At 44.9% G+C, this 27776-nt stretch overlaps 1 protein-coding gene and 1 long non-coding RNA gene across 2 annotated transcripts; one reads left to right on the top strand and one right to left on the bottom strand.

Moving 5' to 3' along the window:
* Window positions 1–1394: 1394 nt before the first annotated feature.
* LOC122398830 lies at window positions 1395–22687 on the bottom strand. Its single transcript, XR_006259225.1, has 3 exons — window positions 22034–22687; window positions 21870–21960; window positions 1395–1520 (listed from the first exon to the last, which is right to left on the bottom strand). It is a non-coding gene; the product is annotated as an uncharacterized LOC122398830 (long non-coding RNA).
* LOC122398828 (cysteine-rich motor neuron 1 protein) lies at window positions 1504–27427 on the top strand. Its single transcript, XM_043399050.1, has 9 exons — window positions 1504–3320; window positions 19205–19340; window positions 22748–23178; window positions 23262–23814; window positions 23874–24117; window positions 24411–24679; window positions 24765–26546; window positions 26705–27162; window positions 27240–27427. The coding sequence occupies exons 2-9, from the start codon at window positions 19244–19246 to the stop codon at window positions 27402–27404; spliced, it is 3999 nt and encodes a 1332-aa protein (XP_043254985.1). The 5' UTR covers window positions 1504–3320; window positions 19205–19243; the 3' UTR covers window positions 27405–27427.
* The last annotated feature ends 349 nt before the right edge of the window (window positions 27428–27776 follow it).

Here is a 27776-nt window from a genome sequence, read left to right as displayed (position 1 = left end):
TTCGGCGTAACGACAACGGAGTAGGGGAGACCAGAAGCTTAATTGTAACGCGTTAAATAATTTAAAATCTATTCGTTCGTACAGCACACGCTTCTTAATTTCATGTTTCCAGGGTAAGAGAGTTCTTAACATCCACCATTGTGCAAAAGCTATTCGAGAATTCGAAACTAAGGGAGGCTCTGACCACACTTTGGGATCTCCCCTATTTTCGAGCTCCCGACTTATCTCGAATTTTCGAGTACGTTTACATTTAAGAGCGCAATCAGCGATGCAAGTATCGGGCAGTAACCGACGTTTACGTCTTCCAAACGACGCTATTTCGTTCCTGCGCTTCCTGGTTGGTCCGTTCGGCGTCTAACGAGTAGCGATGGGATCGAGCGTGTTGCAGGGGCAGCATCGAAACCTAGTAAGTTGGAAGCTTTTGTCGTTAATAAATTCCAAAGCTTTAGGATCAACGGTTAGGGTAAACGTATATTTATTTTTTTACAACACAATTTCATCTTTACCCGTAGCTGGAGAAATTGTACCTTTTCGATCGAGCAACGGCTGAGAGTTGCCGATTTACTGGATCGTTGGAATTTTAAGCGTGTTTCGGGCAATCTGTTCTCCCGTGGACGCTGCTAATGAGAGCCAACCGTACGCTTGAGAAACACGGCCAATACAAACGGGCGCGGTTCCCTGCATATTTCCGTGCCCGTCGTGTCAGGATAACGCGAGTACCGTAAAGGTGAAGAAGCGGGTCGTTGCTGGATCGAATTCCGCGCGTACCACCTCGAGCCACATTAATTTTCAGCGCGCGCGCTAGAATTACACCGGATCCTTTCGGCGAGAAAAATGGAAAGGCGAGAACCAACTGCCAGGCGTGTGTTGCAGATGCGCCACCGGGTTCCTGCAGCCACGGGGAGCTTCCAATCTACAAAATAATCGAATTAAATTAAATTCTTCGACACCTTCCTTTATTTATATAAGGCATACTCTCGCTCTACAAACAAAATTACAATTTTCAGACTCACCCAAATGCTTCAAATCCCTGTCAAGAGATCCTCAAACGTCGAATTTGTGTCCCAACACGCAATAAGATTCAAAGCACTGCGGCTACTCGAAGGCCACACTTTTTCTCTCGCATCTATGGCCGACACTGCGAAGTGTACCGTAAACTTGGAGGAGCAATATGTTCCAGAATCGAATATCGGAACGTGTTCGCGCGGAGTCGCACGAATTTTTCCCATGGCTTACCGTTGGCTATGGCCTTCTTTCGAACAACGAAGAACAACAAAGCTGCCAACGTCGTCGCCGGAATTTTGTCTTAATCGTTTAACTCACTCTTGGAATTATAGTAAAGTTTATTGCAATATGCGTGGTCCCATCGAACCGAACGATCGATTCCTCGTAATGTTGTATGTAATTTTTTTAAGTTAGGTCGTTCACCCTGTGTAGACAGTGTCTCATGGCAAAGTTGGCTGCGACGGTGTAATTCCGGATGGTTTTGGGTCATCCGGCCGATCGATGGCCCGTTTCATCTATTATTGAAATGTAAGCACCGAGCGGTAACATCATAAATGTTTATGATTCTTTATACGGTTGACGAGACGGTGCGAACGTTTCGCTGAAAGTCGCTCAATTTCTCGCTATTGTATTCATGGGGGTGCGTAGAGACGTATCCAGATCTATTCTCGATCCTTTGATCGTAAACAGTCGTCTCTGTCTCTTAAAAATTAAGTATAACAGGTACTCGCCGAGGTATTTACAGAAGCAAATGTTACAACAAATGTCAGAAATAATCGTGTTATTTAATAAGCGTAGAAAGTTATTTTTTTTTTGTACAATATTTTGTATTTATTCTAAGCAAAATAAATATTATAGCGTAGATATATTGTATTTAGATATAATGTTGAATTCGGTGACAAATAGGAAACAAAAGCATTCGTTATAGCAAAATTTATTTACAGTATTTAAAAATGTGATACTCGTACACCGTAAAAAAACTGTCAGCGTAGAATATACGCGGTGTAAGCCATCGAAATAAATAAAATGATTGATCAAATGAAATCCCTTTGTTTCCTAGTTACCATACGTTTCCGGCGCGTTCGAGTTATTGTAGCCGGAGTATTGTTTTCGAATACTGTTGATAAATTGTCCTGAGAAATTGAGGCCAGCGTAAAGCGTTAATTAAAACGTGTTTGATGAATAAATTAATGCCAGACGGTACTACAAAGCGCACTATTGCGGCGATGCAATATCGCGATCGATCTCATTCTTCTGTTCCCCAATGATATTGATACGTCAAATTGAAATTTATTGTCTCCCTTACAACAAAGAATACAGTTCGGCCGAAACTTTTTATCCGGTATTTGTTTTACTTTTCAAACCCCGTTCCATCAATCTACTTCGCGCGGGATCAATCATCGATCCTTTTCTACTCGTGGGTTTTGTTTTTCATCAAAGTTGACACCGAACCATCTATCATGCGTCCGTTAAATTGTCTTTTCGGAGACTTGCTTTTCATTCTCTGTATCACAGCAAACCCACCAATACCGTTTCAAAGTGCTGGAATTGCGTTCCGGAAATAACTCGATGGTACGTTTTATATTAATCACTCCGCGCGACAATACAAACGGGGGAAACACAAAGGAGCGGTTTAGTTAATCAATTTCCATGGATCTACCCTATAAGACGATACAAATAAATATCGATTAAAATTTTATTTTTCAATTAAATTGGTCAGAGAAACGAATAAAACGTACACCAAATTCGGTTTGTTGGCAAATCGTTGAGCATCGTATCTTTTAGAATTATCGTTCGCGTGCCGGGACAGATTGAATTTTTTCAGGTTTTTTAGGATTTCGGGTATCGAGAATTTCGATCGTAGCCGATTGTACGCAACAGGATCAGATTGGTGGTTGTTCGGTGGCCGTTACGCCGGTGTCCAGAGGCAGGCGTACGTCGACAGGGCCGTAGAATTCTAGAAGGGGGTCATCATACGAGGCACGGCTCCGCCGAACGCAGCGGAGCCAGGACAGTGCACGAACGTCATTCGACGCGAACTGAACGGGGCGAAAGACGCGCGAAACTTGTGAAACGGACCGCCGCCGCGGATTTCAAGCACGAACGAAACGAGAGTCGATTCCACCTTACGCGATTAAACGGGTTTGCCGTGCACGCGCCACGCGCATCTACCGAATTTCAAACGGAAATCCGATTACCATAGGAAACAGTGCTAGGAAACTGACATTTGTGCGGCGAGACCTGTTCCCGCGAGGAAGAGGGCCACGAGGATTTAATTTGCTGCGCGTTAACTCCCCTGGATAATCGAAATCGCGGTGAGTACCCATCGATCATCGATTTCACCCAACCGTTTCCGGTCACGAGATATTTTTTTACATTTTCACCGCGTACGCGTGCTTTCTTCCATCAACTAGACAAAATGTATGCAAAGTGTATGCAAAATTTATGCACGAATTTTAGCGATTTTTGAAAGAGTTGCGTCACGGGAAACATAGCGCTAAAATTAGACACGATCTCTTGCCGATGAAATTCGACTCGAGAGAAGAAAAAAGAGGAATTTAATCTTTTTTTCGTGGTCGGGCATTTCGGAGCTTGAATAACAATTATCAAATTCTCTAAAAAATTGTGAAAGTTTCTAGCCTCTAGCTACGAGGAACGTTATTTTGAACAACGCGAACCGGCCATATAAATTCTAATCTCGAAACTTTTATCATAAAAGTTTTCTAACTATTTCGACCCTATATTTCAATATTATTCCACTTTCATCTTTTTTTAAGGCTTTTTCGAGGGAGATCGAAACTACCGATTTAGATCACGAACACCTGGTTTCCAACATTTGTTTCAACCGATCAGAAGTTGGATAGTGGATTGCCCAGAACTAAAAAGTCCCGCGATGCTTTGGAATTTTCGTGGAGTTTCGCGCGTTTTCGAGGCGATTTTATCTGGTCGTTTTGATCGCGAAGAGGAGAAATTCGTTCCACGTGTTCATCTACCCTCTTATTCCGGTTGATTAAAAACCTCCCGCAAGGAATTTTCATTTCGCGTGAAAGCTGCGTCGGTTTTTTTGGCCCGCGCTCCACTTACAGAAGAGTTTCCGTTTACAAAGTAAATAGATAATGTGTATTTATTCAGGGAACAAAATTACTTTTCACAGTGAAACTAAACTGGTTCGCAGAAACCTGGTGAAATACACCCTTTAACATATCAATTTTAACAATTACTTTCACAGTAATTTCCATTTCTATGCAAATGTGTTGGTAAATGCGTTAAGATCAATGCGGTGCCGAGTATTTTTTGCTTAGTTGCAAACCTGTGGAAGAGCGTGTAAAACGTCTGACCCAGTACGAGCTGAAATTCCTGCTGATTCCGACCTTTATTTTTTTTTTTTTTTTTTTTTTATTTTTGCGCAGTACACTTGGTATAGATTACTTGTTACAAAAGTTAATCAAAGGCAAACAGATGCATATATACTCCTTTGTGAGAAAAATGTTATTTCGTTCGAAAATGTGTATTTTACGACTGAAAATTAAGAACGATGGTTCGAACCTCTCGTCTCTAGGATGCAGGTCATTTTAAGTAATTGCATTGGTCCATAGCAATCAATAGTTTCCCTTGACTTTTAATTACATTGTCTGTACTTTCTAGAATTTCTGAAAAGTTTCCACCGAGAAAAGGTTAAGTAAATGTATTCATAAAGTTCCCTCGCGTTCATTGAAACAATTTCTATGGGTACTTCAGGTATACTTGTACAACGTAAAGGAACGAGAGGCTTACAAACCCATATTTATTAGAATTTAACGTGTTATTGTTGTGCAATTTCCTTATTATTCAACCGATTTCGAAGCATTTACGTCTCCAATGATATCTTTTATTCGAATTAGAAAGTACAACGAAAGTGGTTGTTGGTAATAAAAAAAATCGTCGGTCGTAAATAATCGAATGAATTTAGAGTACAGAGAGATGGGCAAAATTTAATCTGATTACGTCTGCCACGATACGATACGAACCAATTACACTGCAATCGCACAGTACTTGCCATCTAATTGCGATGTAATCATAATCGTAAATCTTTCAAGCCCGTAACAACTTTCTAATTATCTTTTAATTACCGCATGATTTCACATAATCGTATCGTGGCAAATGTAATCGGGTTACGGGTTACGGGTTCTCCTAACTATATCGATTATGCTGTTATGTTGCAACTTTCATCCTCTATCGATTCTCTGACAACGGAAGCGATACACGTTGAGCTGCCCAATAAATATCAATATTTCCAATGATGTATGCATTATTTTACTTAATAATTAGTATTAGAGTTTATTTATTACATGGAATCCTTGTTTTTGGCCGCGTCTTTCGAAGCAGTCTGTATTTATTTCTAATTGCGATCGCGCAATCGACGTTTCGTGCGTTCTTCGTTGCGCATGCGCACGGAATCCAACGATCGCGCCGCGTAAATCCCCGACTCGCGAATTACCGAGTCAATTAATTCCCGCGAAATCCATGGTACATGTTCGCTTGTGCGTGCACTTTCTAAACGGCAACGGGGAATGCAATTTCTACGCTGGCCTGGCGTTTCCCTGAAACCGAGACGGCGGCCATTCGTTCCTCGCGGCCACGAACGACGCTTAACGCGCATCTCGCGACGCGTCCCGTGTATCAATCGTATCGCGGGGCTTTCTTAACATTCTGCCCCCGTCTCGTTTATTAAGGCCTCGTTGTGCAAAGCACGTCTCTCTACGATCGACGTTGTTCGATGGAAAATACGGCCTTAAACATACAGCGAGTCGTTCGGTTAACCTTTCCATTTCTATTCCAGCCGTACGATTACATGCTTGAAATTATTGGATAAAACGTTACCTGCCACCTAAATTTACAATCTATTAATACGAGTTGATTTAAAGCTTCACGGTTAAGTGAAACAAATTATCGTTTTATACATCAGATTACACTTGCAATAGAAATGAAACAGTCAAGTCTAATTGCTGTCGTACATCGATTATATATGTATGTCATTTTGATAATTTAGGAGCGAAAAAAACGAGAGAATCCTGTCCTCCAGAAATTATAGATATGTCTTTTGTACATTTTATGGATCGCACGAAATTTGCCAACTTTATCGTCTTACAGGGCTAGAATGCACCAGGTGTGCGATATGTAATTACGTCGAGCTACCTGCGCGCGTACCCTAAAACGATCCCAGTGGTTGACATCTGTCGACGTCGAAAATTCTAGCACCAGACCCCTTCAGTTCAGGCAATTTGAAATTTAAACAATATTGCGCGTACTGAAAATCATAATTAACCCTTTGCACTCCGAATTATATTTCAATTTTGTTACCAGCACCACCCAACGCTTTTAACTGTTTTATTTGAAGTTTAACTAAAAAATAGGACAATTTAAACAAATTCAATTAAATATCTGTTTCATTTATATTACTGCTATATTTTGCAATTTTCAAGCGTATGATATCTCTTTGGTTTGGACTTGAAAGAATGACATGGGAGTTAACATTGCAAAGGGTTAACATTGGGTAACTTTGGGAAGAAGCAAACAGAGTTATTTGGCTCTGTAAAATGTTTAATGTCTGGCAGATGAAATGGGCTGTTGGAAATTGTTTTCAAAGTGTCAGTTACCGTCTAAATTTCAAGTGCCAATTACTGGTATAACCAATGGATGAGCAGATGAGTCCCAAGAGGCTTCAAACTACCGTCTACGTTGTAGTCTGTAAGTCTGATGGTCCCATGGGTCTCATTTTCTCATCTGTACGCAGTACATACGCGATCAATTACCTTTACTGTACAGGAACGGGGTAATCTACTGTCTTCAGAGGCACTCCGTATCTCTTTATAGCATACTGTCTCAATTGTAATTTAATTCATTCGTCTAAAGAGTGCATTTCAATGGAAATAATTCTTTTAAAACTTCCCTGTATTCGTGGCTAATTAAAATCAGAAAATCGTTATTCCGCAAGCACCATGTTAAATAACTATCGTCGTGTATCGATCTATCCATTGTTCTATGGTTGGCTCCGGCCTTCGTGGTGTGTACAGCCACGTAAAACACACATAGAAATATTCTGTGATTGGCCTGTCGTCTTTTTTCTTGTTTGGCCCGCGAACAAAGCGGCGGGGAAAAAACCTGGATTGAAAAATCGATGTCTCGTTCACCGGTCCCTAAAAAGACACCGCTATATAACTTCGATTAGTCTGCATAATGTGGACCGAAGCAAACCGAGGCAATCTGGGTCAACCGGATAATCGAGGTTCGAGAAGAAACGATTAAACCCATATTTTCTGTATGAAATAAACTCTTTGCAGGGCAAGAAATGTAACCAATTTTTAAAAGGTCGACTACCGGTACCAATTATCTTACTTCGAATTCTTTTCAGTGGTTTTTGCGCGTCGAATTTATGCTCGGGGTCGTTCCCACAATTTGTAGCTTATACGCTTTTGTAATCAGTGTTTTTCGGCGCAAAAAACGATATAATCGGAGCATTTCGAGATGACGAATGAGCTAATTTTTAGCTCTCGGGGCTTGAAATATAGACGCAACCTTTTTTCGCCAGTCGGTGTAAAATTGTACGATATCACGCGTGCAGAATATTTCGTTACGTCCGATTGCATTCCTGGAAACTATTGGATCGATCAAGGTTTAAACGGTAATAAAATATGATACCCAAGAGGCAATCAAATAATTACGTAGCACAGTTACGCGCAGTTATCAGTTAATTAAAGTTATTAGTTTACCGTGGAATCGATGTTTATCAAAGAACACGATTAATTATAATTCAGAATTCATGCTCGTTACGGGAAAGTAAAGCACAAAGTTGTACGCCGTTGAAAGCGGTTAAAAGCTTGGCAGTTGGTTCGCGAGCAAACAGAATGTCACCGATGTAAAATCTCCTTTGGAACCCGGTTCTCTTCGTTAACATTCGCTCTTTTGTCCGTTGAGCCGCGCTTCCCGTAAGTAGCATTCAACGTGACGCGACTTTCATGAAATTAACGCGAATCTGACATAACTCCGTTGCTATCAAACAAAGAAAAATTTTGCATTGTTCATCGTGGCCATTCAACATTTTTATTTCACGGTTTATAGATCTCACAGGCCAGTACCAATGATTTACGCGCTCGAAACTAATCCATCTGTGAATAGGTTGGGTACTGCTTTCGTTTTTTTTAAGTATTCGTAGAGAGTTTAAGCCTCTATCTCTAAGATCGAGGTTAATTAACATCTCCGGGCATACTGGCGCGTAAGTGTACTGTGAAAGAAAGATTAGTACCCGGTTAAGGGGAACGTGGACAGTGTACAGCGTCTGGATAAAACGTCTAACCTAATACGACCATCCCTTTCAGGATCAATTTTACTTTCTTCCTCCTACGCGTTCGGTTCCCGTATGAAATATCGTAGCACGCTGCTATTAACATCGAGAGTAATAATAATTTCGGTACGCAGAGTCCCGAGTGTCTGTTTCGAGCGATATTAACCGGCCCCTCTGGCAGCCCAGAAGCAATTTAAATAACAACTTCGTACGAAATATTTACCAACGTTCTTTGTGCTCGCAATGTATATGGCTGAATCAACCACTTGGTAGTCACGGAGTTCTCCCGGTTCCTCCGGGGACCGCTACAAAGAATTTCCAATAGCGTTTCACGAAGAAAGCTGCTACGTAGCCGCGGTTCTCCTCAAAGAAACCGTTTACCATCCTTTGTGAACCAGTCGCGATCATTAAAGACGCGGTTACGCGTCCTCTGGAAAGCTTTTCTATTAGATTCCTGCAGTTGAACGTCGATAACGCGTGCATCGGGCTTAACCGGATCAAACTAAGATGGATTCTCAACCATTTCGACCGAACACTGTCTTCCGACACGTTTGCATTCGAACGTAAATGACCGTGGAAATTAAAAGGCATCCCGTCCCGATGATTACGAAAAGAAAAACGAGAAGGAGCCGAGTGCTTGGCTTATGACACATCCGCGTAATGCGAAAGATATCACCGTTAGGCGAGCCGTTATTTCCCAGTCATCGCAACGGTGATCGTGGATTTTCTTCGCGACGAATTAAAATTTCAATCTCGGAACGAAATCTATTCCAACGATACGTATTATTATGCAAGCAAGGACAATTCGATCGAACATCCCTTGCTCGCAGGGGTGAAAATTCCGCGCGAAAACGTACGAGGGAATCCCCCGAAGCCGCGTTAAAGGTTAAAATTTTCCGCCGGAATAAAACTGCCAAAAGGAGAAATCACGTGTTTGCGTTCGCTTCTATAAGAGAAATACGAGAGGAACGTGTTCAAGATTCACGACGAATCGTCTTCGTCGATGCATATTTAACGAGCGAACAGGATGAGAGCAACTTATTTTCGACCGTATGAAAATGATAAATTTTCTCGACGGAGGTTTGTGGAAACAGAAGTTTCGTGGAAAAATTTAACTCGATTCGCGAAAACTATTCAAAATTCGAAGGTGTCCTCCGATATCCAACGTTTCGTGTTTGCAGCGCGGAGGAGATTTCCTGAACGGGTCGTTTCCCGGGGGAAAATCTGTCGGCGCTCGCGGAAATTGGGACGTCCTCGTTTTCGGAGTGGAAAGGAGACGCAAAACGCGACCCTAGCCCCCGAAAATAGAGAAGTTTCGGTGCGTTTCCACGAACCCTCGTTTATCCGTATCCATTCGAGGCTTTTCCGCGCACACGGATGAATCTTTTAACGTTCCTCGGTCTTTCGGTTCGTTTCCTTTCCGCGCGAAACCTCGGTACAGTCGTCGCAAAATCAACTGGCTGCTCGAGGACACCGACAACTTATTATAACATCCAATTTTACACGTTTGGTAAATCGTAGCTACAGTCGCCGCGGAATGTATGCATTTCTGATGAAAAGCCAAGTGTTTACATTATATTTTCCTGGCTCTGAAGTTAATTATCACTTATCGTTTACTTCTACTAGCTTACTGTTCAGTTTAGTTCAGGAAACTAGTTTTTAACTAGAGTTTTACGCGGGAAGTAAGTTGACACGCAATTTTGAGCTTATTTTGTTATAATATATTTGTACAATAGGTGTTGATCAATGATTTATTTGTTGTTTTCTCAATGTTGAGCAATATCCTACATATAATACCACTTTAAATTATAAACGTTGCTTTATAGTGCCGAAAACTAGACAAATCACACCTGCAGAAAGGTCACAAATATTTAGCGGAAGAATAAGAGGAGATTCTTTAAGAAAAATTGCTGTTGATTTCAACATTTCTGCGGAAGGTGTAAGGAAAATAGTGCATAGATGAGAACAGAATGGAACTGCAGAAAATCAACCGAAATCTGGACGTCCTAGAAGACTTAAAGAGGTTATAAGAAACAAAGGGTATCAAACTTCATATTAATTATGTCGTTTTATCGTTAAGTATACACTCGATTACGAATCTTTCAATGCTGTCAACATAATCGATAAAAAAGTTATTTAATTTTTTCTGTCATTATTATAAACTTTATGTCCTCTTTGGTGCTACACATACCAGTTAGTATATATTCTCAATTAATTCATAAATTATTGATTTAAAATGGAAAATATGCACTTTTGAGACGTGTCAACGTACATTCCGTGGCGACTGTACGTTTCATACGAGCAAAGTAAATTTAATCGGTTGAAAAGGTTCTGAAGAAGGCTTCTAGTAGTTTCTCGAACAGAGTGGGAGTGTCTAACGCAGATGGAGGTGGGGGAAACGGCCTTGAACGTGCCCGGTCGACTCTGGCTCCGACTATAGCCGTTTTCCCCGCGCTGTTCGAATACTGCAAGCGTGTCAGAAGGTGGCCGGTTTCGAGAATCTCGTCCAACGTTCTCCCCGTTCTGTTCCCGTGAATCGGCGCGTTACCTATTGTACGACGTCCCGCGAATTCGCGTCGCAGTTTTTCCTTCGTTCCCATTTCGTTGCGCGAGCTACACGAACGCACAATGGCACGCGACAGCCGAATGGAAAACGCGCACAAAGCGTGCCAGAAACGTCGCGACGCACGCGACTCTCTCGAGGCACGTTGTTGTGTCTTCCATTTGTGTGTGTGTTTTTTTTTCTCTACTTTTTGTTCGTACGCGTTGGACAGTTCGCGGAATGGGTCTCTCTCGAGGCTGCTCTTTTCACGGGGACGCACAATGCGGGACAGTCGGCGCGAAGACGGTATCATTAGTAGCGCGTGGAAAACGCGCGTTCCAACTTTCTACCGCGTGTGCACAGACTGCACAGAAATGATCTGGAACACGCGATAGCCGCGGAACGTTTCCGCGGTCGGTCGTGAGAAACAGAGGCGCGGTATCGGTCGCGTTAATCAGATCGGAACATAATGACCCGCGGCGTTTTCTTCTTGACATCGATCTTCGAGCGAGCACCGCGGGCCACGTTGCTCCGCAAGCGTTTCAAAATGGCGTGCACGGTGGTTGTAACGATTACGAATCCGTAATTGCGTACGAACCGTTTTCTAAACGAACTTTCTACGATCGTTATGATTTTTCGTGAAACTTCGCTGGACTTTTGTTGATCGGCGATCTGGAACGATATTTGTACGATCGACCCCGGGACTGTTCCATGCGAATGGTAAGATGGGAAGAATCGCTGGAGGAAGACGTTGCATAATTTAGAACGATCTATCTTTCTGTAACTGTACCTCTTCGCGAACGAAGATTGCATTTGCAATTCTATTTTTGTAATCCCCATCGTTCTGGCTGCAAATATATCAACGCGCGGACATCGAAGACTGATTATGAGGTATTTCGAGACTCGCGAATGGCTCACGTGTTCAAGATAACAGTCCTCGACGTCCTAACGGCCGGTACGGTTCGATAATGATCTGACACACCTTTCCAGATTGAATTCAATGCTGATGTGCGCAAAAGTGGATGATAAATATCCCCTGCGGCGTCTTTATTACGTTAACAACAGGATAACAGAAAAATCGACTGCTTTCAAAGTTTTACGAAATTCCAGCGAAAAGTTCGGAGGTTGTTTCAGGTTTCCCGAGCTTCCTCGATCAATTGATCGATGGATGGGAGAGCTTGCAAGCGAACGAGTACTTTACGAACAGAAACAGCGAGATAAAACCACGAATAATATTAACGTTAACGGTAAGCGAATCGAAAACTTGGCGAACGAGCGCGATCCAACTCAAACACCTAATATCTACGAACGTTTATACTGTTATCGCAACGAGCATCGCTTAATTGAAATTCTCATACTCATTGTCAGTTTCCACTTACTGTTGAAATTGTAAAAGTTGTTTACTCGCTAGAGGTACCACTATCGTAATGAACGACTCGATTGACGAGGTCTTGCTCGAAAATGGTCGACTTCGACGTCAGAGGCGAGGCACGGGGGTCCCTTAAAAGCACCGTTCGCCAGGAAGTGGATTCTATCTAGACAATAACGACCATTACCTTTTGCATGCAATATGCATACCCGCGATATTGTGCCCCATTAAGAAGATGCTTCTACGCGCCACGCGCGGTTAAAACGGAAGAACGTTTCCCGCCCTTTCGTTCGACAACTTTCCACTCTTGGCCAACTCGTTGTTCTCGCCAGCTGCTCAACCGTTCGACGGACCAAGGGTGCATCTTTGCGTAACAGACCCTAAAAGCACCACTTTTTTATCAACCTTTCGTCGAAAAATTATTTTTAACCTGAAGAATGAGGCCCGCTACAGGATGGGACTTAACCCTTTGCACTCCTGTGTGGAGCGTGACTCGACATTTTTTCAAATTCGAACCAATAGAATTCAATTTCATTTTCGAAGGAAGAAGGGAAATCAATCTTTTTTTGCGAAACAAGTTCCAAGAGATATCATACACTTGAAAATTACAAAATACAACATCAGATATTTAATTGAATTTGTTTAAATTGCTTTATTTTTTAGTTAACGTAAATTTCAAATAAAACACTTAAAAGCGTTGGGAGTTGCTAGTAACAAAAATTATATAATTTGGAGTGCAAAGGGTTAAGGCCCCCCAGCCTCCCCCTCGTTTCGCGCCTGGTTTCACGAGTCCCGAACAACAGCTGGCGACCTAACGGGGCCTGGTGGCTTCCCATGGACATTACCGCTGCCATTGGCTTCGTTTTCAGCGAACCAGGGATTCCCCTTGTTGGAAAACGCAATTATTTATTCGGTCGAGTCATAAGTGATTCCAAACGACCTGTTTCTTTTCGTCGTTGCGCTCACTTTGCGGAGTTCAACGGTCTAAAAATAGCAGTCGACATAGATCTGGGTTTTCCAATAAGAGCGATGAAACTTTCAATTGTCACGGCCGTCACATTTGTATTCAGTAATGCAAATCGTGCCAGAGTCACTGAAAACGCAACAGTGGTGGTCGTTTGAATGATTTCATCCATAGTGTCATCGGTAGTACAATGAAATAAAACGAGCACCAGATTATCTTTTGTAGCTTTGCAGACGGCAGCGCGTCTCGGAGTCGTCGCTAATTGTTTGGTACGCGAGGTTACGAAGTGTACGTCTGACAATAAGTGGCTCGTGGAATGTTCTACTTAGAGTCCAGAATAGAAGCAAGTTTCTTCTTCTTCTTCTTTGCAACGCTTTACGCGTATACATATGACGATTTTACTTAAAAATTATTTTTAATAAAATACTACTTAAGTGGACACGAGATAAAGTACAGGGTCACCCTGTACATTGTAACTTGCACACAACACGATGAAGAAACCGCATCAAAAATTCGGCTCGTCAATCCCGCGAAACCATAAAAGGAACACGCTTGTTTTTGGCTATTGAATATCGCAAGAGCCAGGTAAAATAATATTTCTCGGTTCCCCAACTTTCCCCCCCGTTGACGATCCCTGCGTTGACCACGAATGGATTCTCGCGTAGAAAATTCGACGTGAATCTACTTTCGAGGCCCATTCGTCTCGAGACGAGTCTCTCTCGTCGATGGTGTTTACAGAGAAAGCGGCAGGAAAGTTGATTTTGAAGATGCCTGAAACTTTCTGAACTTCTCCGCGTCAACGGCGCACAGTTGGCGGGAATTCGAGTTACAAATGGGCGTCCATTACCGTTTCTCCGCGAGGCACGATTGCCGTGGAAATCCGTCGACGATCGGGACCGTTTTTAAATCAACCTTTTAACCTGACCCTTTTAACCGGAGCTCGACGATATAAGAAATTTACGGTTCAAATTTCGACCGCGTTTCGGAAGATTTGGCCCGTCGTGGCGGACTTCCTGCCACGACCATCGTCGGTGAGCTATTCACGCGAGGAGAAGCAGCTTTCTAGCGAAAGAAAGTCCGGAAAAAATGTAGGAAGTTGTAAATCGACGACGTAAAATGGCGTTCTGTTATGCAGGAGCCGCGATGCACGCTACCGGTCGTAACTCTAAGAACAACTTTTTCATCGTTACGTAGGCTGGCGTAAAAAGAAGGCATCGAATATTCTACGATTTACAATTTTTTATATCCAAGACGTACGAAAAGTTTCAACTCGATTATACAATCAAATCATCCAGAGGGAAATAAAAATGTTGCATCGAGTTATTTGCTTAATAAAACTTGCAAGAACAAAGTTAACTAAGATTTTTCCACCCCCTCGAGCATTCAACATCCCCGCGATTTTTCGATACACTCAAGGAAGTCAAGGGTTTCAATAATTCCGAGACTTTTCAAGAACTTTCGACGGTTTCGAGAGTTCCCGGTAGTTGCCGTGAGTTTTCAAGATCCTTGGAGAACTGATTCCAAGCAACCGTTCGAGTCTACTCGAGTTCCGAAGACTTCCAAACAAGAGATTCCGATGGCGGTCGTTAGCGGGAGACTATGGACGATACGAGCGCACTTTCTATTTTCATCGAACCCAGATTCGTACCGCTGGGCCACTTATCACTCACGAATAAGGATACGAGCTAACGCGGGTTCTTTTTTTTAAGTAGTCCACCGGTTCGATTCCGGTATTCGACTTCGTTGGTCGTTCAGGATTTCCATCCGGGCGATGACCCGCGACCAGAGATCATCATCCGGAGAGACCGTACTCTGGAACTCGTTTAAAAGTACCTTTCGACGAAAAGTGTTCCGCCGATGACGCACGAGCACCGTCATACGCGGATTCAAGCACGAGTACGACAATAGAAAGTCAACGCGAGAGGGCAGGGCAGCTCTCGACCCGGAAGGAACTGCGATTACGAAGTGACCCACATATTCTCTATTAGCCTTGAGAAAACCCTCGATCTTCTCCTGCACGGGCCCTTTGATATCGTCTTCTCTTTCTTTTATTTTTTAAATCACTACGACGATGAAATTTACAACAAAGATCTGCTCTTTAACTAGAAAAAGAATCCATTTTACTATATAAATTCGTGGAAGAAATATTGACGAAAAGATGCTCGAAACGATTCCGTTTCGTGGACCATTCAAATTGCGCGCCAATCGTGGCCAAGCATTAAGCGAAAGGTTTTTAAAATGGAGGCTAGACGGGGGCTGGGTGGGTTCGTAAGAAATATGATCTTTTCAAAGTTGCGCGGTGTAATATTATGATGAATCGTTCGAAACTTGTTCTACGAAATTTGGAGCATGATATACGAAGGTATCGCGATGTACATTGCCGTTAAAAATAGCCGAGTACGGTTGGGTAATTTTCAGTAGAACCTGAAAAAGATCCTGTCGCCTCTGGAGCATTTAATCCTCCGTTAAATATAATTGAAATAGCCTTTTTAATAAGACAACGTTCGAGGAGTTTTCGTTCGCCAGAAAATGGTGCACGGAATGGCATGAAATTATAATTAATTTCATTTCTCCAATTAAACAAACGAACAAATAATTAGTCTCGCGCATTCTGAACGTCGTTTTTCACGCGACTTCTTCGAAACTCGATATTAAATATAATACATATATTTACGAGAAAGACGCTTGTAATTTCGTAATAATTCGTGCTTTGTATTTCATAATGCGAATAAAGCAATCCACGAGGGAATAAAACGCTTTCAAAAATGTATTATTCAACGGCAATAAATGAAATATGTAAATAAAAGCGAGAATTCTTTAAGAGATTGGCCAATATTGCACTTAATTAAGGAACGATAAATTCTTGTAAACGTCTCGATACCGTTTGAATCACCCTGCACGTCAAGTTTCACAGAACTTTTACCGTCCCGTGCTCATCTGCTTAACAATTCGATTTTTTTTTTTTATTTAATTGGAGAAAATTGATTTTCACTTTTTGGAATTGAGAAATTTCTGAAAAGTCCAGCTACGATCTGAACTCCAGAAGAAAGCAAGACGCCCCGAGTATCAATTACCAGGACATAGCACACGTTAGATGTGTATTTTAGAACGATGGCGGGCGTGGAACGGGCACGAGCGTAATCTGAACGCGATTATCGATGTAATTACCATGACGTTGGAGCGGTTCAAGCCACGTTACAGTCTTTCCCGATGCATTATTCATGGGACGGGGTACACCCCTAAATTCAAAGGCTTCCCAAAGGATGTAACCGTGGGTAATTTCACCGTCGAACAGCTCCGTTCACGGCGCTCGTATAAATCCCGAAATATAGGGTGCTTCGAAAAAAACGTTAACACTATGGGGGCAGCTCTCGCGAAGATATAAAACATCTTATCGCTAACAAGACACTGCAATATAAATTCCAAGAAAAATATTCGAGTTGAAAATTCCACGAGCGTTCGTATTAATTTGTCCCCGTCTCTAAAAGCTGCCCATTTTTCTCCAATGTCCGCACATGTAACGTGACAATCGATGCGAGCAATATCCGCCGCGGGAAAGACGGAAATCGTGCATTTCCGCGGCGCGCGACGGCGACAAACTCCCCCCAGTTGGGATTAAAATTGAATTTCTGCGGAAAAATGTCCGTCCACGGAATCTTTATTAAGAGGAAGCTCCCAACGCCGCCCTCGAGATTAAAGCAAAACATCCGGTGGATTAATTTTTCGAGCGCTCAGAAGTTATTCAAATCGCGTATGACTTCGTAGCGGTCGAAAATCCTCCGTGATACTCGGTTTCTTTTATCTCGGAGAACCGGACGTATCACAGAGGCAATAATAATAGTCGTTACACGGAGATATTTCTCTAATGACGTTTCTAATTAGTTCCGTGGCCATGGCTCTGCAATTGAATCTGTGGGTAGAAATTCCGCGCGTACATATTAGATCAAACGCGAGCGAAGGATCCACCCGAAGAAATTTAATCCGTACGCTACGAGCACTCTGAGAATTAAATTATTCGTTGCTTAAAAAATAGCCAGAGTCAACGACTCGAGGATCGCCGTTTTATTTGCTCGATTTTAACGGATTATAAGACCGACGGAACTTTGAAGACTACGAGCGATAATTTGAGAGAATATTACAGAGTGTTTCCGTGGTCAAGGATACGCTTCTTTTCTATTTTCTGTGTTCTCTTCGTCTTTTACTTTTTATTGGGTCACGATGAAAATATTCGCGAGCCGGGAACGGAGGGCGAAAAGAAACGTCTTCCGTCGAAGTTGTAACGAGGAACAAAGGGAAAGAAAAGAAACGAGAGCCGTCCCGACAATTCGTAGATCCCGAAGCCGACTTCGCCTCATGAATAACGGAGAGGGACGCATTAGAATATTCCCCGCGGCATAACGAATAAGGAGACGCAACTTCCATTGTTATTCTTCCTTTTGAGGCTGAGAATCCTATCTCGCGGCGCATCCCTGACTCCAAGAATACTTTTCACCGAGTGCGCCACTTGCCCGTGGAATTAAAACATTATTTCCCGTCCATCATTTAACAGCGAAACCGCCAAGCAATAAACTCGTGGATCGACGGTCTTGAATTGCAAAATTAATCGGAATGCCTCGTATTCCGCCAATCATCGACCATTAGTCAAATTATTTAATCTACAATCGTCTCTTTTATTTATATTGGGAAAAATTCTAACGAGAGATTCTAGAGGCCAAAATGAGACGAAAATCAAGAATACCAATTCGTTTAAAAAATGATTGTAATTCACTCCTGCGACCGAAAATAATTTTTCCAGAAAGATTTGAAATTTTTGAATTTAATTTTTTAATAACTTTTTAACGAAGCCTCAATCGAGAAATTGATATTTTTGAACAAAATTTGTGAACAAATTGGACCGGAACTGTTCCGAATATTTATGGGATATTATCAGCAACGAAGGAAGTTGAAGATGGGAGAAATTGATAGGAGGAAAGTTTCGCCTTATTCAATCAGTTACCTCGATAATTGCAGAGTCTCGACACCCGTAAGAACGGTCAGCTCCCATTGCAATTATCGAGGTTCTTCTGTAACGAGTTAACGCAAGTTCTTAGAGACCTTAGTCGATGCTCAGCCCCGTTTCCAATACGTATCTGATCCTTGGTGCTTGTTATTTCTTACCACGTATAGCCTTGTACATCATTATGTCATACATCGATAAGTTGGTAGCAGCGATATCCACTTTCACAAGATATAAACAAACTTATAGCTTTCCAATATAATCAATCAAGGCCGTACCCGTAATTTGAAATTTACCGGCATCACGGTTTACATCGACGTGGAATTTTTATGTAAATATTACTCTTGTTTATTCTGAAGCTGCAGGATGGAAAACGTGTCGGTTGGGGGTTGAAACACGCTCGAGTCGATATTTTTTAATTCCGTCGAACCGTTTCGATGATAAATGAAACGCCATCGCGGTTTTGTGCTTTCGAGTCGACGACTTCTGACTTTAAGGAGAAACTTTTTCCATTACAGATCTATAATCTTGGCCTCTATTGGCTCGGGACGCGTAGCACGGCTTCGGGAAACTTTAATAGCGGCTTCCGGTGCGGAAAGGAACAGAGACGGGGAAATGTATTGCTTCAAATATTGATTCATCGCGTACGGAATATCTTAATGATATGGAATTGCATCGAATAATATCGTACAGTAAGGTTTCCTAGCAGATCCTGCATTAAACACGGAATATCGAAGGGTCAAACGAGCGCTTGCGAGAAAGTCAAGAGCGTAGCCCTCTGGTGGCGAATACGGAAAACGACGTCACATATTAACATGTTAATCACATTTCCCCCCTTGGACAGCTTTATTAACATCGAACAAAACTGATCTCTCCCACGTTAATTTCGTAGAGCTATCGTTACTATTCTGTTTCCCGAAACTTCGTGAACCGAATATTTTGGTACGATCGATGGGAACACAAGCTCGACGCAAGCCAGTAACGCCTGAATTTTCCGATAATTTCAGATATAGCGGCCGATTTAAAAATCACTTGATGCGCCGAGGATGCGCCGTGATTTTTGCAACGGTGGGCTTACCTGCGCCGTTGTGTGGGTGTCATCGACCTGGCTGCTACTGTCTCTGTCATCATCAGTCACAGCAGGTACGTCCGTTCTTTTTCGTTTTCGTTTCTTTTCAACCCTCGTACGTTATTTTATTTCCCACGTCCCCGCCCGCCGCGACTCGCTCGTCCGTAATGATTGGTCCCGAATTATTGAAAGAGCGGCCATTAGCAAACAATAGAGCCTCTTCCCGTGTTCGTGTTCGTGTTCGCGGCGATAAAAAAGAAAAAAAAAGGAAAGGCTCTCTCGAAAACGGCCGTGCATCTGCATATAATGCGACGCCGCGGACGTGATCGGACTTCGAGAACCGAATTCGTCCTTGGTGTCGCGAGAACCGCAGGCAAAAAAGCCAACAACAGGCCCCCGGATCTTCCTCGACCACCTTCGCGAACGTTTCATCGTAAATTCTACCGCAGTTTGCTCGTTCGATAAATACTCTAAACACACGTTTCTTATTCCTTTTTATTGTACTTGCGTTGTTTCCCGTAAATTCAATATGGCGGTCTGCAACTTAACAGAAACACTCAAGAAACCTTTAATAAGTCCTAACTAAAAAAGAGAGTCGAGGAAAAATCGTGAAAAGTCACCGAACCGCCGGATTACCATAAATGGAATTAAAACGCAACAGAGGGAGGGTTTTAAAATATTCAGCGGGCGTCTGAAACGCTGAAACGTTGCGATTTTTTTTTATTTCACGAAACGCCCAAGCGTATTCCCACCGCGGATGGTACGTGCATCGAGGATAGACGGGTATCGATACCCGCGCGGCACCGGGAGAGCATTTCTAATCAATGAGTTAATTATTTGTCGGGGATTATAACGCGACGTGCCGCGCCACCGTCCTGTACAAGGATAGATGACATAATTAACGAGACATTAATTGCCAGGTTAAATTGCACCGTCGCGTACCGGGATTGCCTCGAACGGTTAATCGATTCCCAATGTGTTACAGCAGGATACAGGGACCTCGCGATAAATATCAGGTCCGGGACGATTCGCGTGCTACCGGCAATAAACAAATTGAATTTCTCTCGCACCGTTAAAGCACATTCCTTGGCGCTTCGTCGACGTCCGCTTTTGCATCTTTCCTTTTACCAATTCCCCCCTCCTCTCTCTGTCACTTCGATGTTCTTCCCCCCTCTCTGTTTTTCCGTGTCTTTGACATTCTTTGCAACATTTCCCCACCTTAAACGTATTATGCGTTCCCCGTTTTTGCCCCCACAGCGAAACGCGGACGTCGTAAAGTTTTTTGTCTACCTTTAACCGTTTCAAAGATGCAGCCTTTCACCGCGTACAATGTCCTCTGCTCGATTATATCAGGATGATTACGAATTATAATTATCGGTAACGAATGATTTTACGATCCGTAAATAAAGAAGACGGGGAAACGAGTCGCTCGAATTCAGTTAGAAAACCATTCGTCACGTTCCAACGAGCCTTAAGCCTTTATCATGCAACGTGGAATTTAATCGCGAGCCTCGGATGTCGTAACAGCGAAACTCGCATGTTGCAGCGGGGATTAACAGCGAGAACGGCTGTAATAGAGCGAGAAAGGCAGGTAGAAAGAGGACGACGGTCAACGAACCGGAAATTCGGGTAATCGGATGTGCTCGGTAGTTTCACTGGACTTTTACAAAGTCCGTAATGGTGTGAGTACGTGGCGTATAGAGAGTCAAAGTAAAAAGTCGATTGACAGCCGCGGCGCATGGCTATTGATATTCCATACGTTCGACGTGGGTCTGTGTTCGCGCACACTTTCCCTCCGATCTTGTCGGCTCGAAACCTTTACAGGCGGCTCGTCCCCTTTTCTTTTTAACCCTCTGCAACCTCGTACCACTCCTAGGTCACGTATTCATACACGTCTGCAGTGGACGAACAAAACGACGCGGACACATTTGCAAAATCCACCAAATTCTTTCCTCAAACACCCTCGATTCCGAATTGTTTCTCAAAAATATTCTTTGGAGTCCATTTTCACGCGAATCTCAATTTTATTTTTATCAATTATATACTAGGTTTTCGATGTAACGCACCATGAGTCTACTAGGCGAGGATTAAAGTTACTTTGGAGCGATTATATATTGAATTAATTACACCTACAGCAACGTATAAATATTTAATCCATAAATCTATCGAACCTGAACGATACTTTCTACAAAATTTCGACAATACCGTGACGAAATTTGATTCTATTATGCTTGAACTCTGGACGTCGAGTTCAATGATCGATGTTGGTGGAAAATTGCGCTCAGTGGACATTCACCTTTTCAATGCTGCCCACAGATTTTCAAAGAGCTTCTGGGGCTTTGTACCGGCCATTCGAAAACTGAAACTGGTCAGACGATTTGGCCAATTTTGCATAATTTTTACAGTATGCTCGAGGCTTCGATCACGTAGGACGTATCAAATAGTTTTTAATAATTATTCGTATACTGAATTCTACACGACGTAACGTAATTTTATACGGTATCGAACGCTCCCAGAACGCGATGTCGTCAGCTCCGCGTTTAACGCTATTTCTATCCCGGTTTTATGCATAATTAATGGTAATTCGTGTATAACAAACTCACCGAAACTGTTGTCTTCGCCGAACGAATGCTGTGCAAGGTACCTGGCTCAGCCTCCATCGATGCTTCCGGTTGAATATAGCACACGCGATATCTGTAATAAAATGCACACGTTGCGTTAAAATCGAGAATTTCTAATTTTTAATAAATAACAATAGCGTCAATACCAAGTCACGCCATATTCAAAGTGACCAGTGATCATAATAATTCGATCCCTCGTCGTACCGTTCCTTTCTCGATACGCTTATTGTTCATCGAATATATCGTCAAGCGCACTTGACCTCTTTCGAATCGTCAACGTCGAAGCGTAAAATGTTTCACGCTCGAGACGACTTAGGAATGACTCCCAGGGGTTACGGGAAGGCTGTCGGAATGTTTGCACCGCGTTAGAAGAGTTAGAGAAGGTTCTACACGGATATCGAGTCCCTAGTTGCATCGTAAAATAAGATTCCAAGTCTCACCGCGACTACTGCAGGCCACCGCTGGAAACGCGCTGGTGTCGCGTTAGGTAAGCGTAAAGTAAGTGTGGCAGTAGGATGCGAGGAACCGTTAGGTCAACTCCGGCTATTTTTATTATTATTATCGTTGCGCTACAATTTGGTCCGAGCGTGCTCGAGAATAAAAGCGGCGATTCGTGCCGTCTCTGTTCGCGCGGGACACCCGAACGTTGATCGGTCTCGCTTCGATCTGACCTATAAAAGAGCTTCCTTGTTACCGGAGCCATCGACGATCCGATTGCCGTCCGCTCGATGACGTTTCCCGAATAAATACCTCTCCACATGCGCCAACGGGATTTTGGACGTTAGATGGGATCCTGTTTATTCGCTTCTTTTATTTAGGAAGAGATAAATGTAACCATAATCTCCGTAATCGCGTTGCAGAGCCATCGTTGAAGACGCTAGGTCGATGCCCATCCTTCGAGGAGCAGAACGTGTGTCCGTCGAGATCCCCGGCCTGCAAAAATGACTTCCAGTGCCAGGCGTCGGGAGAGCGTTGCTGCAAGACGGCCTGCGGATTCAGATGCGTCGTCGGTGAGCTGACCGGTTGCGAGCAATTGGCGCAGGCAGCCGTGAGGAGGTCGCGTGCCCTCGGGTCGCACGGACCGTCGCAATTCATACCGACATGCAACAACGAGACCGGCGAGTTCGAGAGGGTGCAGTGTCATCCTCGCTACAACAGCTGCTGGTGCGTGGACGAGATCGGTGTCGAGGTACCTGGGACCAGAGGACCCGCCAAGGACGTGATCGACTGCGATCATCCTCGAGAGTGTCCAGCGCACAGCTGTCGAATGCTGTGCCCTTTGGGCTTCGAGGTACCTGCAACGAAATACCAATTTAAGCTCGCGTTAACGTTGACTAATCCGTGCAACGCTCACCAACGATTTCCCGTTAACAGATCGAGCCGAAAACGGGCTGCCCCAAATGCGAGTGTCGGGATCCTTGTCGCGGGATCGCCTGTCCCGGGACCAGCCAAACGTGCGAGCTGATCGACGTAACGTGCGCCCGTCCGCCGTGTCCGCCGATTCCCAGTTGCCGTAAAGCGAAATCGCTGCTGACGATCTGCCCCTCCGGCGAACCGTTGCAGATCACGGACTCGCCGAGGCCGTTCCTCTGCGGCGACTCGCCGGGTAAACCGACGTGTCCGCCGATGTACAGCTGCCGAGTGGAGCCGAAACAGGAGTACGGTGTCTGTTGCCCGTCCAGCCTGACTCTACAGAGACCGGGGACGTGTCCTCTCGAGGATCTTGCCTCGACGTCCTGCGGGAATTCTTGCCAGCACGATTTGGACTGTCCAGCGCCGCAGAAGTGCTGCAACAGCGACCGTTGCGGGGGCGGAGCGTGCACCGTCGCGCAGAGCCTCAGCGCCTGCCATCGGGACAGGGTGCTGGCGAAGATACTGAGCATCTCCGAGAGACAAGGACGCGGATACGTTCCTCAGTGTACGGATGGTAAGATGATAAATTCCTGTTCCAAATTCGTTTATTTAATGTGTCTTCCCTCGCTGTAGACGGCGGTTACGAGACCAGACAATGCTCGAGAAACGGTTTGGTTTGCTGGTGCGTGGATACCAACGGCAGAAAGATATCGGGGTCGATGGGGCCGGCTGATAAGGTCGACTGCAAGTCGATAACGAAGGGAAGGTCCCTCCCGGCGTCGTGTGTCTCCCAACAGTGCGCCCAAGTTTGCCAATACGGATTCAAAACGGACGCCTCCGGGTGTCCCACTTGCGAGTGCGACAATCCGTGCGAAGGGTGAGCGTGCAACCATAATTAATGGGGGTAGTCTGATCTGAAACATTGTGAGAATCGATTAGCGGAAGAAAAGAATTTTTAACCCTTTCGATAAACAATTCTGTAACTTTGATTATTCCGATCGTACATTTATTTCTGAGGAAACCCAACTGCGTCCTGTTTTTAAATAAAACTCAAGAGTTATAACACTTTGAACAACTCTAAATATGGCCTTCCCGGACCAGACTGCTCCTCCAATGAAACGAACCGTCTTGTAACACTGTTTTTTAATTCCAAACGTCTCTGCCTTCCAGTTTCCCATGCCCAGAGAAGGAGGAATGTGTGTTGAGTCGGGAGGACGGTTGCCCGGACTTTCTCTGCCCGACGAAACCAGAATGCAAACCCAAGAAAGCTTACACGAATCCCTGCGTCTACGGGACACCGTTGATCGACGACGAGCGCAACGCGGTGATTTGCTCGGCGAACGACACGTGTCCGCAAGACTACAACTGCACCGTCGTGCCGGAAATCGACCAGTCGGTGTGCTGTATGACGTCAGCGAACTCCACGAAGACGCAAACAAGTACGATTGCTCTTTGGAGTAACAGTCACGCTACTATTTACTTATTAATTTTATTTACAAAAAAATTGAAACTCTTCCGTTTCAGTGTGCGAGTACTTGCGAGAGTTCAACGACCGCATGGAGGGTACGCGGGATGACATGTCTTTGGCAATACCAGCGCCCGAGTGCGAGAAGGACGGCAGTTACAAGCAACTGCAGTGTTACCAGGGTATCTGTTCCTGCGTCAACGATCGCGGGGTCACGTTGAAGAGCGGCGTGAATCGCAGCAGCGACTGCAACGAGATCAAAGATGTCCTGAAACTGTGCGGAACGCTGTCGTGCGACCTGGCCTGTCCCTACGGCTACGAGGTGGACGCGACGGGTTGCGAGCAGTGTCGTTGCCACGATCCCTGCAAAGACATCACCTGCGGCGCTCAGGAGACCTGCACGATGGTCGACGTGAACTGTGGCTCCGGACAGTACTGTCCAGCGGTTCCGGCCTGTCTGGCCATGAAGCCAGGTCAGTGCCCCTACCTCGTGCCAAGCTCCTCGAGCTGCGAGCTACAGTGCAGCAACGACCAGGAATGTTCCACGACGGAGAAATGTTGCTCCACAGGCTGTGGAACGCAGTGCGTGACACCGGTGATGGCGACGGCTTGCCAGCACGCGCGAGCAGTGGCTGAACACGCGGCCAGAGAGTCGGGGAAGCCAGCGAGAAGGACTTACATTCCTAGATGCGATGGCAGCGGAGCGTTCGAGCCTGTTCAATGTCACAACGGGATGTGCTGGTGCGTGGACGAGGAGGGCAGGGAAGCTGCGGGCACCAGGGTCCTCGAAGGAGTGATACCCAAGTGCAGCACGCCGCTCAGGTGTCCGGAGATCGACTGCAAGCTCGACTGTCCTGAAGGATTCGAATTGGACCCGGACAGCGGCTGTCCCACGTGCTCCTGTCGAGATCCTTGCAAGAGCGTTACGTGTCGCGGGGAGAACGAAGCTTGTAGAATGGTGGAGGTTGCCTGCAGCGTGCCCCCCTGTCCTCCTGTACCAGTCTGTTTACCCAAGAAGGACAATCCGTGCCCCAACGGGTCGCCGTTGTTGGACCAGGACGACTCGCCGGCGACTTGCGGTCCTCACGGCCATCATTGTCCATCCACCCACAAATGCGAGCTCTCGCCGTTGGACGAGTACGCTGTCTGCTGCCCAAAACCCCGCGAAGTCTGTTTCGAGCCGCCTAGAAAGGTACCCTGCAACTCTGCCGTGGGATTGAACGAGACCAACAGATGGTACTTCGACCCTGAGCACAACGAGTGCAGAAAGAAGACCGAGTGTGCGCTAGGCCACAACGATTTCTCCAGTCGTTTGGTCTGCGACACTGTCTGCCCGGTGCTGTCCCAGTGCGAGAGGGTCCGCGAGAAGAATTTGAAAACGTCGCAGAGGCTGAAGCAACCGGCCTTCCTGCCCAGATGCGATCCAGGAACGGGGATGTGGGAACCGGTCCAGTGCCTGGAGCACGTCGGTGTCTGCTGGTGCGTCAACAGAAAGGGTCAGCCCGTGAAGGGCTCTCTGACCAGAGGACCCGAGCCCAAGTGTAACTTCAGGCAAGCTAGAAGGGGTGGCAGGGGACCGGTGGTGCAGGAAATCGATCGTGAGATCCAGGCGTTCATGGAGAACTCTTTGATCAACTTGGAGACCGACGAGAAACAAGTCGGTAAGGTGCTTGGCACCAGGTGTCAAGCGATGAAGGACAGAGGCCACGTTCCGGCTATATGCGACCGTCAGGGTAGATTCGAGCCGACCCAGTGCGCTGCTGTTACGTGCTGGTGCGTCGACGAGGCTGGCAATCAACTTATCGGATCGGAGCCTTTTTTGAAGGGAACGAATATTTGTTGTAAGTTGAATTTCCTATCTAATATCCCGTTGCCTAAGGCAAGACCTGCTAGGAAGCTTTACTGATGAGTCCGCTAACAAGTCCAGGACATATATAAAAAATATCCTTTGAAAATTGTCCTACCTTCCATTAAAAAATGTTCCATTTTCTGTGTCCAGTACCGACGCCTATCGAAGCTGTCGAAGTCACTCTACGTTTCCCCGGTCGATTCCTCGCCACCGACGAACCCACGTTCGTGAAACACGCGGAGGACCTTCTACGGGACCTGGGCGCCAGAGTGAAGAATGGGATACGGGTGGAGATCGGGCAGGACTCGGCCATACTCAGCTTCGAGATAATAGGCCCGAACAAGGTCGACATAGCGTTCCACTTGGAGGAGTTGACCAGAATCCAGAAGCTCTCGATGCTCGAATCGTACGCAGACGCGACGACGTCCCGTTTCACGCACAGGTCGACCCCAATGGCTATGCAGAGTCGAATCGTCGCGTTGGAGCAACGGGAGATCCTCACGGAAGTGGAAACGCCCGTTTATCAGACAGCCACGCTGGTTCTGGCGGCGGGAAGCGCTTTCATAATCAGCAGCTTGTTGATTCTGTTGATGTTGTACCGCAAAAAGGTACGACGTTCACCACCTTGTCTACGGAGAAACAATGAAATTAATATTAATTCATTTTAACCTATGTATCGTTTCAGATGAAAATGAAGGATCCGACGAAAACGTTAGCGGCGGACCAGCATTTTCTGGCGTACCAGCAACCAGTCTATGTGATATCGGGGATGGACCAAGAAGAGAAAAAGAAAGAGATTGCTGAATCGCAGGAGGCCGCGTCCACGTCGGACGTCGTCGTCGGCACATGAGAGCGATCCGAAACACGATCGATGACGTTCGGATCGTTCTTATTTCGTACGCGGTAGTCATAATCGAAGTCACGTCTCCGTATAATCCACTTCTCTTCATTTCGATGAAATATTTATTCTTTGAACACGAGACGCATCGCGATTGCTCGAATCGACGACGATCGACCGAACGTATTCGCATGCGGTGCAACCTTTCGTCGTAAATTCTAACTCGAGGGAATTGGATCGCGATCGTACCGGGTATCCATCGAATCCGTCGATGCAGGATGCGCATACTTGTGATAATTTCATAGGGAGAAAAACGAGACACGATTCGGTCGATCGTCGAGGGAATAGTTCTTATGTAGAACGAACAGATTTTTCTCGCGGGTT

This window comes from Colletes gigas, unplaced genomic scaffold, assembly GCF_013123115.1.
Source record: "Colletes gigas isolate AHSC1104 unplaced genomic scaffold, ASM1312311v1 Colletes_gigas_Sc00012, whole genome shotgun sequence".
Taxonomy (NCBI): domain Eukaryota; kingdom Metazoa; phylum Arthropoda; class Insecta; order Hymenoptera; family Colletidae; genus Colletes; species Colletes gigas.
The sequence above is the reverse complement of the archived record's forward strand: the minus strand, read 5'-3'. Positions and strand labels throughout refer to the sequence as shown.